At 36.7% G+C, this 20,587-nt stretch overlaps 1 protein-coding gene across 2 annotated transcripts in view; it reads right to left on the bottom strand.

The window, feature by feature from the left end:
- The window catches only part of TRIM24 (tripartite motif containing 24), a 94,276-nt gene that overhangs the window by 4,453 nt on the left and 69,236 nt on the right, over nucleotides 1-20,587 (bottom strand). For both annotated transcript variants that reach the window (XM_060020967.1, XM_060020968.1), the window contains exons 10-18: nucleotides 17,249-17,422; nucleotides 13,192-13,365; nucleotides 9,875-10,010; nucleotides 8,308-8,380; nucleotides 7,047-7,215; nucleotides 4,457-4,785; nucleotides 3,020-3,152; nucleotides 1,979-2,053; nucleotides 230-379 (exon numbers count right to left, since the gene is read on the bottom strand). In XM_060020967.1, coding sequence (XP_059876950.1) covers nucleotides 230-379; nucleotides 1,979-2,053; nucleotides 3,020-3,152; nucleotides 4,457-4,785; nucleotides 7,047-7,215; nucleotides 8,308-8,380; nucleotides 9,875-10,010; nucleotides 13,192-13,365; nucleotides 17,249-17,422 — 1,413 coding nt within the window. The remainder of the gene's footprint in view (nucleotides 1-229; nucleotides 380-1,978; nucleotides 2,054-3,019; nucleotides 3,153-4,456; nucleotides 4,786-7,046; nucleotides 7,216-8,307; nucleotides 8,381-9,874; nucleotides 10,011-13,191; nucleotides 13,366-17,248; nucleotides 17,423-20,587) is intronic.

Genomic DNA, 20,587 nt, shown 5'->3' with positions numbered 1-20,587 from the left:
ATGTAAAGATAAAAATATTTTCTAAATTGTTTTCAAGTTGTCACCATATAATAAATCTTTGAATATACATGTGGATAAAGTCTTCCTAACTATCTCTTTCATTCCCTGACAGACTTGAACTTTTGGTTATTTATGCTGCCACAGATAGATATCTTGATCTCCTCGTTTGTCGGTAAGGTGTTTGGTTTAACATTACTTTCACATTGCTATTATTTTTTTTTCTTCTCACCTCATTGAATTCAGCACAGTTTTGAAAGATCAATCTAAAATCAGCTACAAAATCTTCAGGCTTTGTATACATGGAATAATCTTCTTGTAGTCTTTTCTTGATGGTTGACAAGTCCATTGGATTTTTAATTATTTTGTAATAATCTGGCACCTTTCAAAAGATATGAGATGCTATAATAAATAAATTCTACCTGGTCCTATATAAATCCTATAAGAAGTAGTATAAAATTCAGATTGTTCTCATTGCTTTTCTCTCTTCTATTTTGTCATTGATAAGGAAATTTATTCAGCAAAATTTACAAGTGCCTGAATGCTTCCACACATTGGTAAATGTTTAGTGTCACTTTTATCAAAAATCTTCACCAGTTATTTTTAATGAAAAAAACTTACCACATTTTCCCTCTTACTATTCTCCTTCATTATTAAACAAAAAGCAATCACTAGAAAAAGTATTACTTCTAGTAAGATTTGACATGCTTTTGCTGCATGTGTTATAGCAAGTGGGCTTTGAATCTGGGTTTGAACCCCAGCTCTGCTACTCACTAGCATTCTTCTGGGTAAGTTACTGGGTTCAGTCATTTCACTGAACCTGTTTCTTCATATTTCAAATAGAAATAATTCTACCAATCTCATAGGATTTTGTGAAGACTAAATGAGATGATATATATTAAGAAAAAGGGGGCTATTTTGCTGCTGCTATTAATGCCAAATGTAACTATAAGCCAACATCATAAAAAGTGCCAAATTCTAGGTTAACTTTTTAAATGAATAAAGTTTTTACTGGCATATTTCTGCCCTGGCTCTTTTGGGTACAAAGGACCCTTCCCCCTAAAAACTATTTACAGTGGATCCTTGAACTGTGCAGGTACACTTATACACGAATTTTCTTCACTGAATTCATACTATATTACTACAGGATCTGTGGTTGGTTGAAGTTGCAGATACAGAGGGCTGACTGTAAAGTTATATGCAGACTTTCAACTGTGCAGAGAGTCGGTGCCCCTAACCTCTGCCTTGTTCTAAGAGTCAACTGTATTCCTTATTCCTATCTCAACTTCTCAAAACTTGTTTTCAGGACAGAAGTTCACTGTTTATCAGCTCAATATATTTGCTAAGCTTGTTTTCTTTTCTAATGTTGCATTAAATTTTCTAAATTTATTGAACTGTTCAACAAATCTATTAGCTTTTTAAAGGAATTTCAGACCTCAGAGAAGAACACATTTTGAGTAGCAGGCCATTTCCAGCACTCTAAAATTATGCACTGAAGTCACATCAAATTTTAAATACGAAGTTTTTTGAAGTCAATGGTAAACACACACAAACACACACCTCTTCCTCTACTGTTAAAGTCTACTTATTACTTGAAGTTTGGACCTATAAATCAAAATGTGCACAGAGATTTGGAGAGGTCTTTATCTCAAATGGCAAGTTTTTTTCCCAACAGCTTTAGGATATACACCTAAAACTCCTGAGAGAGAAACAATTGATAGAAATCATCCCAGGGAATAGTAGGTAAAATACATGAGATGAGAAGAAAGAATCTATGAGAAAAGAAGTTTTGGGCCAGTTTGTTAACCTTAAAATGTGCTTAGGATTAAAGCATGCAGTATGTATTAATAAGCTTTAGGATTTGGATTAATGTAAGAAACTTACTATTGAAAAATGGTACAGAAACTAGATTGTCATAAATCGAGTTTCAGAAAAATCATCCCACTGTACAAAAAAAGCACAAAATAACATCCATACTTACAGTTAGAGGAACTGGGTCTTGAAAAGCCAGGCTCATTTCATGGCAATAAAGAAATAAAAGGAGGCGTTCACACTTCTAAGCAATAAATAAATAAAATGAAAATATAATGAAATAATGAAGTCACGGCTAATTTTTAGCAACAACGTTACAGGTCTCAAAGTATCAGAATAAAAGTTAAAACCAGATGAATACAAGAAAAATACTGATACTTGGAGCTTTGCTGTCCATTTCAATCATTTACTACAGTGTACTGTTTGACATTTTGGGGTGTATGTCATATGTGAGAGCAGTCGTTATAATTACAGGAACAAAAGCAGTATCACTAGAAACCTATCTGAAGTTGTTTAAAAATATATTTCCACTTCTCTCTCCAATTTGTGTACTGAATTATTAATAGTACACAAATTAATAGAAGAACATCCATATGTTGAGATCCAGAGGTAGAGCCTCTGCCATGGGGTGTTGGGTCCTAAGGACCCCTCTCTGAATGCAGATGGTTCCATCATGTACTCTGCTACTTCTCTGCTTACAAGTTTACCCCAATAAACACTGTGTAGCAGTGGCAGTGCATGTTTCAGCTCTCTCTTGCACAACAACTTTCATACTGACTGTTCTACTTAATAATTTAGCAAAGGAGCTTCTTTAGTGATAAAGGAGTGTTGACTTAGTAGCTTTAAATGTTAATTACAGTTAAATATATTAGCTAGCTTTGAGGTATAAATCTAGTGCCATTTGGTGAAAGGATGTAATTATTTCCAGGAAGAGTAAACAGAAAAACCCATCTCTTTGGTGCCAATTCTTAACAAATTCTGAGGAAGAAAACATATCTGAATCAAACCCGAAACTGACTAAGGGTAGACTAAATTTAAAAGTCTAAATCTGCCATTATTTAAGACTGTTTTTTTTTGTGGAAAAAGAGTACTAAAGAAAAAAGCAGTATAAAATTGGACTGAATATATACTTCTTTGATGAAGACACATCTGCATTATAGTAATGCATCTAACCAAAACAACTGTTTAACAGTCTAGGTTGGAAACTTACCCTTTTATCTATTGGTGTTAGTTTGATAAGGCCTTCAGTTTTCTTTTTTTCTGAGTTGTGAATGGGAGCATCACAATCATATTCAACCTCTGGTTTAGATAAGTCTCGGCAGAAAGTGCAAATCCACTCTCCACTGTTGGGGAATAAAGTATCTGGCTGAGTTCCTAATGCACCATTGCTCTCTTCACCACCTCCCTTTCCCACCTCCCTCCATGCCATCTATTATGCAGAATTACTTATTTGGCATCAGTGTTAATCACTGAGGATTTAGCACACATCTGCTTTGTACGGGGCACCATGCTGAGTGAGCTTGCAAGCAGAAATAGAGTTCACAGGCCTAAGTGGTAAACGTTAGCCTAGTTAAGGAGGCATGAAATATACACAAAATAAAAAAATAAACACACACATTAATCTATGGCTGATGTGAGGCACAATTGACCTTTCCCCCCAAATGATTTAAGAAAAAGAAGCACTCTTGGTACTGTTCTTATAACTTTAAAATTATAAATATTTATTTATTTATATTTATTTTTTTTTCGGTACATGGGCCTCTCACTGTTGTGGCCTCTCCCATTGAGGAGCACAGGCTCTGGACGCGCAGGCTCAGCGGCCATGGCTCACGGGCCCAGCCGCTCCGCGGCATGTGGGATCTTCCCGGACTGGGGCACAAACCCGTGTCCCCTGCATCGGCAGGCAGACTCTCAACCACTGCGCCACCAGGGAAGCCCTGAAATTATAAATATTTAAAAGTACAGCCTTGGAAGGGACTTCCTGGTGGTCAAGTGGTTAAGACTCCATGCTCCCAATGCAGGGGGCCTGGGTTCGATCCCTGGTCAGGGAACTAGATCCTGCATGCTGCAATTAAGAACCCGTATGCCGTAACTAAAAGATCCCTCATGCTGCAACTAAGACCCGGCACAGCCAAATAAATAAATATTTAATAAAATATTAAAAAAAAAAAAGTCTTGGGGACAAGGCTCACTTAAACAAACAAACAAACAAAACCTACAGCCTTTGAAGAACTAAGATATCAACCCAATGGCTCTTCTCTATGACCATGATCATCTCATAGGGTTTGAGAATTTACTCAAGGTATTTGTGAACAATACAGCTCAATGGCTGGCAAATAAGATGCACTAAGTTATGGCAGTGTTGTGCATAAGGATAACACTTTATGGTACTTCCCTTGTAATAATTTAAAGGGCCAGTTATTTTTTTTTTCTCCTCATAACAGACTAGGTTTTTGAGAGAAGCACTGGGAATGGGAGGCAGGGTATGGGAAACCCTGTGTTGAAAATTTTGGCGTATGCATTTATGCCAAGTGGACTTCTGTTTAAGTTTTTACAAAGGTTTTATGTTACAGTGATCATCAAAAGTTTATTGCTGTTATTATTTATAATGAAAGAACGTAAGGAAGGGAAGCAAGCACCGTCTTACCTTGGAAAATTTGCCAATGTGGGCACATGACAAGAGAGATGGAATACTTTGGGACACTTCTCACAGCATAGGAGTTCCCCTCCGTTCTGACAAACTGCACACCAGTCCTCATTGGGGTCATCCTCTTTCCTTGTCTCTCCAACATGAAGGGGTGACTTCTGTGAGGCATCTAGCCACTCAGACTTTCCATTTGAGGAATTTTCCTGGTTAAGTCCAGGTTGATCTCCTGTGCTATCAGGGGCATCTGATCTTAACACAGACTCTTCAGATGCAGAGCTCTGACTGCTATTTAAGAGCAGGGAGGTGAGTATGCTTCTTGGATAGTTGGTCTGCAGTGGAAAGAATTAACATATGCATATGGGTATCTTAAACTGCCATTCTTTATTAGCACTACTGCAATTCTGGACTGCAGTCTGCCCACTCATGAGCACCTGGTTATTTCAAAGGAGTCTGTGAATCTGCATGAGACCAGAATACGTTTACTGCTAACTGTCCCTAATGGTAAAGAAGACATGGACCTCTACTGAAAAATACCTTCAAAACAGAAGATCAGCAGCTGTAACAGGGTGTGGATAACACAGGGAAAATCTTTGAATCTGCTGATGGCTATAGCAGTGGGTGGGTACTGTAGAAGTCAACCACGTGAACTATAAATACATTTTACTGGAGCTGTTAATTCAAAGTATATCTAAACACAAAACAGGCCTACTACAGATTTTTTATCATTCATAAAAAGGCATACTGCTTTAATTCTTAGAAGTAATTTCACCTCTGCAAGTGCCATTAATAACTTTAAAATGAACCTAAATGTTATGTTTGAGCCTAGAATGGTGAAAATTTCAAATTAATAACAAAACCTATTATCTCCTTTAAACATTTTTAAACATTTTGAAGTAATAAATGTAGATTTAGTTAAAAGCACAGGTATATAATATCATTCCTTGGAGCCAATTATTTTCAAATTATTTAGCTTTTCCCTCTGCTATTTACCTCCATACTTCTAAACAGTATGCTTATACTATAATTTTTCAGATTTTCAAATTTAAACATATTTTCAGTTTTTTTTTTTTTGCGGTACGTAGGCCTCTCACTGTTGTGGCCTCTCCTGTTGCGGAGCACAGGCCCCGGACGCGCAGGCTCAGCGGCCATGGCTCACGGGCACAGCTGCTCCGTGGCATATGGGATCCTCCCGGACCAGGGCACGAAGCCGTGTCCCCTGCATCGGCAGGCGGACTCTCAACCACTGCGCCACCAGGGAAGCCCTTCAGTTTTAAATGTATATATTTTCCCTTCTATGGAAGATCAGATTTTTCCTTCCTGATTCTCCACACCCTCCTTATACTTACACACACCATTCATACCATCCTCTGAACATAGTTTTATTAAGCACTGTTTTCTTTTTAGTTGGGAGGCACCAGTATAACTGTTTATAGCCAGCATCTATTCCAGCTGGTCAGTATCATTGCTGTACTGGTTAAGTATCCTGAAAAATCAATTTTTGGTCAAATGCATATTCACGTTATATCCTGATTATGTCCAGTTTTTATTTAAATTTGTATTCAGGTGTTTGTTTAAATCATTATGACTATATACTGTTCATTGCATAACCACAGAATGTACTATGACTACACTTCCTTTTTGTCTAACTTTTTGTTTTTCCTGTGAGTCAATAATTACCATATTTTAAAATTTAATCCATTTGCTTATTTTTCTAGATATCTAAGTCATTCTCACAATCCCCAACAGGGTTATAAAATGTTTCTCAATACTGTCAAAGCATTTTTCTCCCACTACATACATTCCTAATGGAGTCTTCTGTCCTCCTCCTACAGGGTGTACTGGAGGAGCTGTTGTATTGGGGACTAACTACCCTTTTCTTTGCCTCTCTTCTGTGTTAGATCCCAGAAATGGGATCTTATGTCTTTCTCTTTCTGGTTTAATTCATTTTTGATGAAGCATATTCTCAAATATCTTCTCAAATGAGTGCATGGAATTAAGTTTTTGAGAATCTGCATGCATGTCTAAAAATGTTTATTTAATCTTTACACATAATTGATAATTTGCCTGGGTACAGAATCCTGGCTACAAAATATCTTTCCTCACAATTTTGTTATTTTCTCTATTGGCTTCCAGCTTTGAGAGTCTGTGTTGAGGACTTGGTGACACTATGATGTCTGATCCATTATGTAAGGTGTTTTTTTCCTCTGGAAGCTTTTAGAACCTGTTTAGAATACTGGTATTCTGAAATCGATGAGGATATGACTTGAGTCTTTTTTTCATTTAATTGTTCTGGTACTTGGTAGGCCCTTTCAATTCAGATGCTCATGCCCTTCAGTTACAGGAAGTTTCCTTGTATTATTGCTTTGGCAATTACCTTCCATGTGTTTTACTCTGTTCTCTCTTTCAAATGCCCAACCTCCTCATTTAACCTCTGACTTTTCAAACTGTTCTCCCTGTTTGCCATCCATCTTTTTGTTTTGATCAACTGAAAGATTTAAATATAATAGTTTTTATCTCCTACGAGCTATTTAAAAGTTTCTCTCATCCTATCCCTCAAGTAGGAGTAGTATTGCAATCATAATATAATTACATTTTGAGCCCTAGATTCTTCATCTGATTCTTGTTTCACTATAACAACAGGAAAATCATAATTTTCAGGTGGTCCACTGTTTTCTTGTTTTATTCGGATTGGCTCCAACATGACCACTGGGACTTTGTGTGTAGAATCAGCTCCTGCTGGTTTGCTGGAAGAGCCAGAGCTATAAGTATAAGAAAAAAAGAAAGAAAGAAAGAAAGAAAAAATCTAAGAAAGCTACCTTAAGTATCTTAAAACAAGGTATAATAATAGCTTTTCGGAGTAATGCTGTATCTTCACAGCAATGGTAACTATGTTACATCAGCAATAAATGATACATAACTGAAATGCATCTGCTGTATGCAAAACAGTTTCATTTACGTATAAAAAATGTGCCACATACTAACCTATCAAAATGGTTACATTACATACCTGGAAAGGTATTTAAATAAATTTAAATAAAACCTGAATTAAAACTGGCTTCAATATCCTGAGGCTCTAAAATTGGGCAGCCAGATCTTAGAACTATCTTAGAATTAGCATCTTTTTTTTAGGATTTTCCTTTCGTTCTCTAGTCAGTGACAAAGAGAAGTCTAGGCTCACATTAACGATTTACTGTCACAAAGTGTGAAGATAATTAACTAGGTTCATAATTTACTGGTGTTCTGCTATTTTAAAAAATGTAGTGCAACAAAAAAGCCATTTACAGATAGCTACTCTGTTCTCATAGGATTAAAGGCAAACTTTTCCCCTTCAGAGTATGCTACTTCCATACAATTAGGAAAGTAAGAATTGGGTTCACTATCTAGGAGAAATTTGCAAGCATTATGAGTGGGTGTGTAACACATAAAATACAGTTTCAACAACTGTAAAACAGAATCAATGTTTGGTTATTAGAAATGTCAGAACACCAATTTTAGCATAAAATTATTATTTGTTTTCCCTAAGTTTTTATTTGTGCATGTTCCTATATAGTGCAGTGTGTTACACAGACTTCATTTTTGTTTCTTCCTTGCTATTATACTAAAGTCAAATGTATTTTCTTATTTTCAACAGATAAACATTTTTGTATCTTTAAAGATAAAATTGTACTCTACTAAACCCATTGATTTATTACATTAACATATAATATATAATAATTATTAAACATTTAACTTAAAAGTTAAAAATAAGGGAAATTGCTTAAAATGTATTGAGTACCAAAGCATGCTGAACACTGGCGAGAGAAATCTAGTTACAGATTTTATAGGCTAGAGAATAAGTTAAGTCAGTTTACCTTCCTCGGCTCCCAACGCTGGAGGCACTAGGTGAACGTATTGGTGGGTGCACACTTGTCATAGTAACAGGTCCTGAGATCATACACATTCGTAAAATGAATTAATAACTGTATTTAATTCCTACTCAATGTTCTCACTTAGTACTACATTGAAACTGGAAACACATAATGAAACTATATAAAACAAGAGTAGCTGCTGAACTCCCAGCACAGTCTAAAGTCCCCCTAAACTGGCAGGGCTGTTCAACCTCAGCAGTACTGACATTTGGGGACAGATAATTCTTTGATGTGGGGGCTGTATGTGCATCGTAGGGATGCTGAGCAGCACCCTCGGCCCCTACAGTTATTAGATGCCATGGCACCTCTACATACTCAGCATCCAGGGGTGTGACAATCAGAAATGCCTGCAAACACTGTCGAATGTCCCATGTTAGAGTAACCAGGGTAGGAGCTTAGTGAGGACGCTAGTGCCAGCAAAAGCTACAGAGGACAATAAAAAGTTGGTAGGGCTGGTATAAAAGCAGTCCAAGAGAGAAAGCCCCACAGAGGCTGATGAACAGAAGACACTGAAGCAATGTATAGGAGATACTTTGTCCCTTGCCTGACACTGAGTTAGTACTGGATAAACGTTAGTTTTAGTAATAGTGCCAAAATGGTTTCCAGAAATGTTTTGTCAAGTTATACTCCCACCAGCTATGTATCAGAGCATTTGTCCCATCACATCCTCATCAATGAGTATTTTCACTATTTAAATCTTTGCTTATTCAATAGTTAGAAATTATGTCTTTTTGATTTTATAATGACTACTGGTGAGATGGAACCACCCATCTTTCTTCCTCTCCCCTGTTTTACTAACTAAATGTATTTCCTCTTTAGGGAATAATCTACTCATGTCCTTTTGCAATACTGTGTACTTTCCTTATTAATCTGTATGAACTTGTTACATAATTAAACAGTTTCTCTACCACATTTTGTCAACAATTTCCTTTCAGTTTGTTTATGTTTTAAATAAGTACCTCCTTTAAAATTCGACAACTGCTTAATTATGCTTGTATGACTGGTGAATGGCATAAGAAATTCTCCTCTTTCCTTATTTTGGTCTAAGGCATCTAATTTGCCAAGGTCTCCGCGAGTAGCATTAGTCAGAGTGCCTCTCTCTTGAAGGAAATAAGTAGTTGTGTCCAAAATTCTTGAACACAATTAAATAGCGAAAAAAACCACCAAAAAGAGTGATTGTCACTGATAAATTTTGATGCTAGGAAAATTCCATGCAAAAAGAGATGATACTACAGGCAAATTATCAAAAAGAGAACGTACAATACTAATTTCCTCCTGGGAGCACTATAGTGCCCATAAGTTCTATTCAAATTGAAAATGTACAGAGGTTTAACTTTTGCTTCCCACTTCGAAAGTACATTAATTTTAAAGAGTACCCAAAACACAGACCCATTTTAATCATCCAACAGAAAAAGGGAGGAGGCATAGGGTGATTTTTTTAAAAATTATTATAAATAGAATAAAAACTGAAAAAAAACCACTAATAAAATTTTTAAAAAGCCCACTTTACCTGTAAGGCCTGGAGATGGCACTGATGAATTCGGTGACTGGACGGTTCTGTTTGAGGGTGGTCTTGGCTGGCCATGATCTGTACTAGTATCTTTCCTCACAATATTGTCCAGCATAATAGTACTTGAGCAGTCAATCTGATGAGAAATTATTTCACGGCATTGTGACTTTGCAAGTTAAAAGCTACTTTAAATTTATAAGAAAACTTTAATAGTTTAATTATTATCAGATAATAAAACATGTAAATATCATATTTGAGAAGTTCTGATCCATACTTTCCCCATAAACAACCTTGAAAAAAAGCTTTCACACTTCTTAATATTTCACCTTAGTAAATATACTGAGTCACACTATTTCAGAAGTCATGAGCCAGGAGAAAAGAGTATTGTGTGCTACACCCTTAAAAATTAAACCAAAATTATAAAAAGAAATTCTAATAATGTTTCTTAATTTATTTAAAAATAATAAAAGGTACCAATTTAAAAAAAAAGCAAACTTGGTGAGAAGAGTAGCACAGTTTCACATTTTGCAAATTTCTTTATTGTCTGGCTTAATAACAGCCAACTGGAAACTTGTATCTTTTACTCAGTCTGCTGAGATGTGTGGTTTTGGCTGAAGAATAAGAAGAAAATCTGGTCTTACACAGAGAGGACCTTGTAGAGCCTCTAAAAAGGTTGTACGGACCCCCATGTCCTTGGCCCACACTTTGAGAACCGATGCTCTGGTATGCACTAGATTGATGAGACAAGTCTACGCATAACACATTTTCAGAACACTAACCTCACTTAAATACATTCTTAATGTTTGGTAGGAAAAAATCGATCCCTTAGAGATTCCTGCTTTAATGCAACAGGTATACAAATAATTGACTGCTTTCCTAATTGACTGCTAAGCTAAAATATCGATAAATTTCTACTGAATAAGACTTTAATACTTTAGATGCAAATATTTTTTTAATTTTTTCATTGATGAATAGTTGAATTACAATGTTGTGTTAATTTCTGCTGTACAGAAAAGTGATTCAGTTATTCATATATATATTGTTTTTCATATTCTTTTCCATTATGGTTTATCACAGGATACTGAATATAGTTCTCTGTGCTATGCAGAACTTTGTTGCTTATCCATTTCTATATATACCAGTTTGCATCTGCTAATCCCAAACTCCCAATCCAACCCTCACCCACCCCCCTTTAGATGCAAGTATTTTTAATGCTTAAATATACCATTTATTCCTCAAGAACGTTTTTGTGATTAAAATCCAATTTAATAGTTCCAGCCTTTCTCAATCAAGATTCTCCAAGAGAATTAAGTTCTACAGTCCGAGGGCATAGACTGTATATAATGAATTTACTTCTCGCCTCTGCATCTAGAATGGTACTAGTTATGAACCATCCTTGGGAGGACTGAGGAAATAGTCACTCAAATCAGTTTCTTTATTCTGTGGTTCAGATGAGGAATTTCAGTTGAGAAAGCTGGTGGACAAAGGGTCATCTGTATCTGAGGACTGCAGAGGAAAATTTACTTTCTGTGGGTCCTCTTTCAGTAGGGGAAGGAGGAAGTACACAGGGTTATTTATGTTTAATATTCTTTGGGCACTACCTTGGCCAATACTTTTCAGAGAGTGCAAAAAGTACTGGAATGACTAAATTTGTTAGATCTTAATGTAAAAAAAGTTATTTACATTGTGGAATAATCCTAAAAGCTAAAATAAAATTATAGGAATGACAAAAAAAGTTTCCCTATCGATTGCCTATGCATGAAAAATACACGTACTCTACCCATTTAAAGTATAAACAATTATTTTAAAAATGAAATAACTCTGGTAAGGTTAATGATGCAACTTTTAGGAAATACTAATTGATCTCAGTAACTTGAAAAACAAACTAAATAATACAAAATTTTAGATTCCTTCACATCCTACAAGATTTCTTAAAAGTTTTTAATGTCTGTATGAGTGATTACCTTAAGCTTATAAGATGAGAAAAGGTAAAACAAGTATCAACTTATGTATAAAGATTTGTTTATTCAATGTTATATTTTCTGTCTTTGAAAAATATTTTTTAAAAAGTCATACTGACAAAGAGCTTAGAGGGTAAATGTGTTTAATTTAAATAAAAATGAAATCAGAGGTAATTTTGCACTGGTTAGTAAATGTTATCATTTCTCTTATTATTATTATGATTTTTATTTGAGGGGAACTTTTCCTGTGCCAGGCACTGGGCTTTACTTGCATTAGTTCATTGAGTCTTTTTTTTTTTTTAACATCTTTATTGGAGTGTAATTGCTTTACAGTGTGTGTTAGTTTCTGCTTTATAACAAAGTGAATCAGCTATACATATACATATATCCCCTTATCTCCTCCCTCTTGCGTCTTCCTCCCACCCTTCCTATCCCACCCCTCTAGGTGGTCACAAAGCACCAAGCTGATCTCCCTGTGCTATGCAGCTGCTTCCCTCTAGTTATCTATTTTACATTTGGTAGTGTATCTATGTCCATGCAACTCTCTCACTTCATCCCAGCTTACCCTTCCCCCTCCCCGTGTCCTCAAGTCCATTCTCTACGTCTGTGTCTTTATTCCTGTCCTGCCCTTAGGTTCTGCCCTTCAAAACTAATTTCTTTTTTTGATTCCACATTCACGTGTTAGCATACGGTATTTGTTTTTCTCTTCCTGACTTACTTCACTCTGTATGACAGACTCTAGGTCCATCCACCTCACTACAAATAACTCAATTTCATTTCTTTTTATGGCTGAGTAATATTCCATTGTATATATGGGCCACGTCTTCTTTATCCATTCATCTGTCGATGGACACTTAGGTTGCTTCCATGTCCTGGCTATTGTAAATAGTGCTGCAATGAACATTGTGGTATACATGACTCTTTTTGAATTATGGTTTTCTCAGGGTACATTTCTATTATTAAACTTGTCTCCATCTCTTCTGGTGTCTTAAATGTTAGACTCCTTCTCTAACCTTATTCTATTGTAATATATCACATTCCAGCAATTCAGCCTTCCAGTACCTCCTCCCATGTCCTCACCCCTTCCTTCCCAGCTTAGATTCCATAATCCATCACCATAATCATTCATTTACAAACACTTTAACTCCAGTGCCCTGAAAGACATTCTGTAGTATGTTCAAGTGTTAATATTAATCTTTTTATTATTCCTGCTGTTACCATATTTCTAAAGGATAAAAACAACTTCTAAACACAAACGCACAGCCTATAATCCAACAAACCCATGCCTTTTACCAGATCCAAGTTCACTTAAAATTTTTGAAACAGATTCTTAGAATAAATTTTATGTATACTTACATCTGGAAGAGAAGGAAGATTATAGGGACCTCCCACGGGTGAGCTCAAATCAATCATAGGTGACCCAAAAGCCTTTCCATCATATCCTGCTGCACTAGTAATGGTGGGACTGGAAGGAGTAGAGGACGTGCTGTTGGCAGCTGATGGGGTGGCCTGCCCACTGCTGACCTGCCACTGTGGTAGCAAGAAGGAAAGAAGAAAGGTGGTCTATCAGCAGGCCTGTAACGTAAAATGTCCATCTAATCCCTGTTCCAGACACAAAACAAAGTAAAAGACACAGTCTGCTATTTGAATTCAACTGTAATTTTAATGGAAAGGGGACAGGACACAAGTATATATAATTTTCATTAATCCTGTCCAAACGTAAAAAATAAAAAGAACTGATTTGTACCAGAAGACAACAGTTAGTATTCACAAGAAAACCACAGCACCCAATCTTGGAAAGCTTACACATACTGGAAAAGAAATATAAACATGTACAAAGCAACTTCAAGGTAAAGATGGAGGGCTGAAAACATATGTTTTCTTCTGTCCCTACCTGATACACCTGAAAGTAAAATGACAGTTAAGGGAATTTTTTTTTGAAAAAGGCACTGACCCATAAAGACAAAGAAAACAGGGGAGAAGACAGAAATCACATTTTGGAAGCTGGAAGGCAAATGGACAAAAAGCAAATGAATTAGTCGTAGCCAATTGGATAAAGCTGAAATCTAAGCTGGCAGTGGGAAAAACAGAGAAGCAAATCAGCATATACTGTAGAACCCCTAAGAGCCTGAGAATTAGAAGCATAAGAGGTGAAACTGGGACTAAAAACAGGATGATCTGTTGAGAGTCTGTTTAAGAAGGATTAAATCTCACGTTCGTTTCCTACTTTATCTGTAGCTACCCCAAGATAATAAGGACCACCTCCACCTCTGCAAAAGAAGGCTGGAAATTAATTTTCTAGAATAGGTAAAATACTCTTTGGGCTGACGAGCATCAGGCTCAGCTGAAGGCAGAAGTATTGCACTTGGGCTTCCCCAGTGGCACAGTGGTTAAGAATCTGCCTGCCAATGCAGGGGACACGGGTTCGAGCCCTGGTCTGGGAAGATCCCACATGCCGTGGAGCAACTAAGCCCATGCGCCACAACTACTGAACCTGCGCTCTAGAGCCCGTGAGCCACAACTACTGAGCCCACGTGCCACAACTACTGAAGCCCACGTGCCTAGAGCCTGTGCTCCGCAACAAGAGAAGCCACCGAAATGAGAAGCTGGTGCACCGCAAGGAAGAGTAACCCCCGCTCGCCACGGCTAGAGAAAGCCCGCGTGCAGCAACAAAGACCAAAAATAAATTAATTAATTAATTAAGAAAAAAAAGAAGCATTGCACTGAAAATGACGAGTAAGAAACCATACAGACACTGAATGCCGAGCTTCCTGCCCACTCTGCCTCCGGCCCGCTAATAATCTTCTTCCCCCAGCTGGCTTCAATGAGCAGCCAGGCCCTGCATTTCAGGCATGAAACAGAAAGATCTTTTGGGAATTGGACCACTACCTATGGACAGTGACCTTAGTAACTCTCCTAATAAACATGCCTAGCAAACCTCACGTAAGAGTGAAATTCAGCCATCAAACGTTAGCCCCCCACCCTGGCTTTCAGGTTTTTTTTTTCCTAAACACCCATTTCTCATATACAAACAGGTACTTAAGCATCAATAAACATCTGAGGAACCTCTTTGTCATTTAATGTTAGAGGCTGAAATAAACACATTAATAAAGGAACGCTACAGGGTATACAGAGATGAACCATGCTGCTATCTATATTTTACTTTGAAACCTATCAAAAAACGAGAAGGTTTGATTGACAGATGGATGGATAAATGGGTATATGGATAATAAGTGAGAAGGCAAATAGAGCAACCTATCCCCTATACAACTCTTTCAACTTACTACGTTTGAAAATTTTTATAATAAAATACTGGGGGGAAAAAAGCCACTAAGAGGTATCTTAAGACTATGCAGGGGAAAAAACTCCCAAACTCAGTTTCATTTATATATGGACTACACAATATAGAGTGACAGTGATGGAAATATTCTAACTTTGAAAAATCTAATTTACATGCTCCACTGAAAAAACTAAGTAAAAAACCCTGTGAATATGAATGTCATCTTTACCACATACCCACCCCTCGTATCCATCCACCTGTCTGTGTCTCTCTCTCTTCCTCCTTCCCTCCCCAGAATAAGCAGTTACAGTTGATGTGTATCTTTCCAGGTTTTTTCTATATATATATAAGTGAGATTTTAAAAAACAAAAACAAAACCACAAAATTGAAAATAACTCACAAAAAAATCCGACAAAGTTTTTTGCCGTGTAATATACTTCGCAGATCATATATAGATTACTGCCTTTTCTTAATAGCCAAAAAGCATTTCCACTGTACAAGTATATTATAATTTGTTAAGCTACTCTATCAATTAAAACAAATTCCCCATTATCTTTTATCCTAGCTTGTTCATTTATTCATTCATGTTTAGACTTCTGACCAGGAAACATTTTTAAAAACCTTCTTAGAGTGCATGTCTACCCATTAAAAATAATACATAGGGAATAGGTGAGGAAATATTTGAGTACCCAGAATGTTCCAGGTGCTTTTATATACACTAACACTAAGTCTCAGCAAAACTCTGCAAGGTACTCACTCACTCTATAGTGGGGGCAAAGGAGATTTTAAAGAGTACACTTGTACAAGGCCACAAAAGTATTAGGAAAATAAACGAATTTAAGACCAAACTGCAGTCTGGTCCCTTTTCACCTCACCTCTAATGATGAAACAGAGATAGGTATAAATTTTATTGAAAATAATTAAAATATTATTTTAGAAAGTATTAATATTTTATCGAAACCAAACTAATTATAAACATATACACACACTTAGTATACGTACTTTTAGAATACTACTTTCAAATCATTTGATTAAAATGAATGTCACAGAATTATGGGAATAGCATCATATTCTTTATTTTGGTCTTGGCAAAAAAATTAAACTGAAATCAATCTACTAGTCCTAAGCTGGAAAGGCTTGACACAAGTACTTGGAGAAGACAAAGCACTGGGAGAACTTTTTGAAACAGTGTAATAGGGCTTCCCTGGTGGCGCAGTGGTTGGGAATCCGCCTGCCAATGCAGGGGACGCGGGTTTGAGTCCTGGTCTGGGAAGATCCCACATGCTGTGGAGCAACAAAGCCTGTGCACCACAACCACTGAGCCTGCACTCTAGAGCCCGCGAGCCACAACTACCGAAGCCCACACGCCTAGAGCCCGTGCTCCGCAACAGGAGAAGCCACTGCAATGAGAAGCCCATGCACCTCAGTGAAGAGTAGCCCCCGCTTGCCACAGCTGGAGAAAGCCCGCGTGCAGCAACGAGGACCCAATGCAACCAAAAATAAATAAATAAAATTTGTAAAAAAAATAAAAAAAGTGTAATACCTAAAAAATATTTTTACCTGAAAACACTAAGAATATATATATAATATATATTATAAATTTATATAATACAAATATAAATTATAACTTAGATAAACATTAAACCTTCTAAGAGTTAATATATAACCTTAAATATTAAACTTTATCAGATGTATACGTACTACATATTAAAACTGTGTGATACTAAGTTTGTGCCCAAGAAGTCTCCCTGAAACACTTTGAAGATTTGTTTATTGGTCTCTCTTTAAGTATGCAATCTGTATTTGTCAGAATAATTCTGTCTTAGGAAATTTAATGCACTCACCTAAACGCTACACACATTAACACTGAAAAATTCATACCTATGACTCACCCTCCTTCACTTCTGTATAAGTGGCTTGATTTCTCTTGTTAATTACAAAGCATCAAGATCCTCTCTTAGCTTTGTCTCTCTCTATAGGGCAGTCTGTAATAAACTTTGTAATCCACACTTATTTAAAAAAGGAAAAAGCTTACTCTTGCTCTTTATCGCCATTGCTCTATCCATAAATTCAATGTGATTTGGAAGTAGAGAGAAGCAGAACAAGCAACTGTGGAGAAGTAAATATATATACCTGTTTTATGGCTTGTTGAGCCAGGAAAGCCATCTGCAGGGGGTTGGGCTTTATTGCTTGTCGTGGCGTACTCTGGTTTGGTGGATATCTTAGCTGTTGAGGATGAGGAGGAAGAACTGGTCCATTGGGTTTGGGGCTGTGATTCTGAAAATTTATCAAACGTGGAGGAGGTTGCTAGAAAAAAAGAAATTCAACCAACTCAGTGACAATCATCTCCTGAAAGACAAAGTATGAAGAACTCCATTTTATAACTTTTACAGAACGACAGCAATTCTGTCACAGATGAATCATTTATTAAAATTACAGTAAGGGTACGGGGGAAGGGGACAGCCTTCCAGAATGTGTATAAGCAATTTAAAGAAAAGAAGTTTTATTAGGAAAGACCCTTGGGAGAGGATTTTCCAGCTGCAAGTAGGTTAAACTAGGATTAGATCTAGGCCACACTGGGAAGTAGGGAAAATTTGTCATTGGTATTCTTCTAAGTCCCTGATGATTATATTCTGTAAAGAATTGCCCTCTTCAATCTTCCTAAAATAATGTGATGGTAGAATAATTACTAACATTTACTGAGTAGTTATTACATGTCAGGTACTACTTTAAGTGCTTTACATGTGTTAACCCATTTAATCTTCACAATGATCCACTAAGGTAGGGATTACCTCTGTTTTACACAAAAGGGAACTGAGATATAGAGAATTTAAATAACTTGTCCAAGAGTAACAAAGATAGGAGGAATGGAGCTGAGATTTGAACTCAAGTCCTCTGGCTCCAAGCAGTAAAACATAAATAATGAACAGATGAATATTAATAACATTTAAAAATTAATGAATCGGATCTTATTGCGATCAAACTATGTGCCAGGCATTGTGACTGGCATTTTACATGTGTTATCTCATTATTACCCTCCCCTCATTTTACAAATTAGGACACTAAACATTAAAAGCTGAAAAAAGTCACACAGCTTGTTAAAAATTGAAAAAAGTCACACAGCTCGTTAAAGGCAGCACTAAGGCTTTAATCCAAAACTAGTCTGCCATTTCATTACCCAAACAGGTTTTGGTGTTTAGCTGGGGGTTAAGGTACTAATTACGGCTTAGAGGATGAGTCTCTCTAAAAGAAAACACATTTTGAAAGGACACCCTTCAAGGACAACACTGGTTGATTATAGGGCAGGGTAGGGGCTGGGAAGGCAAGCCTAGTTTGCTCAATAAATGCTAGCCCTAGAAATTGAGACCAGTGTTCTAGAAAAAGGTAACCGTATATGCCAGTCTCACCTTGACTACCCAATTCTCTCTAATGTTGGCAACTTATTGCAAAGTAAATACTTATTTTCAGGCTATCTTAACTGCATATGAATAAGAACTTCTCAGAAAGGGAACTATTAACTCCCACATTCAAGGTGGGAAAAATAAATGTGAAATTTATAAAGGCTGAAATAGCAACATCTTAAACTTTGACACTGTGAAGGCAGACAGCCATAAAGTGTAGCTCTGCCCTCTTTTTGTTCTTTTCCTTCTCCCATTTTTGGAATTCATCTCCTTTCCTGGGTAAATTATTTCTCTTTCCCCTCTCTTGCAAATTAGTTGGCACTGGGTTCACCGTCAATAACTTTCAAGAGTGACCAGCAGTTACAGACCCAATGAAAAGTAGATTTAGACACTATTTCAAGATCAAGGGAAATTCTTGAAATTCTATTCTTCTGGGTGAAGAACAGAAAAATATTAGAGAAAACGAGAAAATGAAAAAATCTTATAAAAGCGTAAGCCTGAAGCCATAGCAATTCTCTTCGATTCTTCTATTAAAGTTTTGTGACTTGAAGGGTTTTATATCATAGAAACACAAACAGAGAAGAACTGGGGAATCATAGTGGAAAACTTCTAAGTTAATCAAAGAGACAATTTTTTAAAAAGTGGAAAAGCACCCAAAATGATCCTTAAGGGAGAACAAAAGTAGTTACAGAAGTCTTCTGCCTCCCCCTGCCCTGAGATTTATATATTGATTCAGTCAAGAAATGACACTTGATGCCAGAGTACTGTACTGTGTGAAAAATCAGTGTGGGACTGGGTGTCAACTCTCCCATCAAGGAATCCCAGTGTGGTTAAGATGTAAGGTGATTTTTCTTTCCTCTCCCAAACTGTTACAGTTGATTGAGTTAATTTCTAAGAACCCTGTGACAGGAAAAGCAACTTGAAAGAATAAGACTAGCAGCTAGTTATGAGCATAAAAGAAATAGCAAAACCAGTGCTATTTTAATTAAATGGAATCAATTAATTTGCAAGAAGGAAAAAAGGGAGAGAATAGAGAAATATAATTGAGAGCTTAAGCAAACTGACATATAATCATCACTATCCTCACCTTCACTCTAAATACTTTTATTATTACAGGTTTTCATTTTATTCTAGGTCAGTATAACCATGAAGCATAGCAGATGTCCTTCTAACATCCACCCACTGTTTAGGAAATTAATGGATACATATGAATGAGAGTTATCTCCAGAGCAGTAAATCTAGCCCGGGAGTGACAACCATTATGTATAAAATAACATACTTAGATCTAACAAACTTAGCCCTGTCCATTAGAGTATGATAGAGTATACTGTACACCGCTCAATAAACAGAGATGCATAATGTTTATCAAGTTTGTACCACTCAGTCATATAACTATGTATTCTAGCTCTGTATCACACAACTCTTTAATCATTCAGATTACATGGCTAATCTTCAGAGGAAGAAATAGGGAACTACTGTATAAGTGATTTTTAGAAGGAGGCCTTTAAATTGACCTGGGTCCTATTGGACAGATGTAGAGTATGATTTGAACACACCCACAAAGAGGCACACACACACCCTGCTTAAAGACAGATATTTTCCCACATATATATGCAAATAAACTGTTAGAAAACTAAGAAAGCAGGTGGGTAGGGCAGTGTGAAAGTTTACAGATGAGGGAAAACTGATGAGTGAAAAATGTAGGAGTGGGTATTTGGTACAGAAGAGATAAAATGAGAGATGAGAGTACTGGAAGAAGTTCGGGAGTCACTGAGAGAGGACAAAAAGAGAGGTGTGTGAGGTAATGACCAAAAGATGAGAAAATGACTTTACAGTTGATCTTTGAACAACACAACATGGGTTTGAACTGTGCAGGTTCACCTAGACATGGATTTTTTTCAATAGTGAATACTTCAGTACCACACAATCCGTGGTTGGCTGAATCCTCAGATGCAGAACAGTGGATACGGAGGAACCACAGAGAGAGAGGGCCAACTATAAGTTATACATGGATTTTCAACTATGTGGAGGGTTAGCGCTTCTAACCCCTGCATTGTTCAAGGGTCAAAGG

Source organism: Delphinus delphis, chromosome 9, assembly GCF_949987515.2.
Source record: "Delphinus delphis chromosome 9, mDelDel1.2, whole genome shotgun sequence".
NCBI lineage: Eukaryota > Metazoa > Chordata > Mammalia > Artiodactyla > Delphinidae > Delphinus > Delphinus delphis.
The sequence above is the reverse complement of the archived record's forward strand: the minus strand, read 5'-3'. Positions and strand labels throughout refer to the sequence as shown.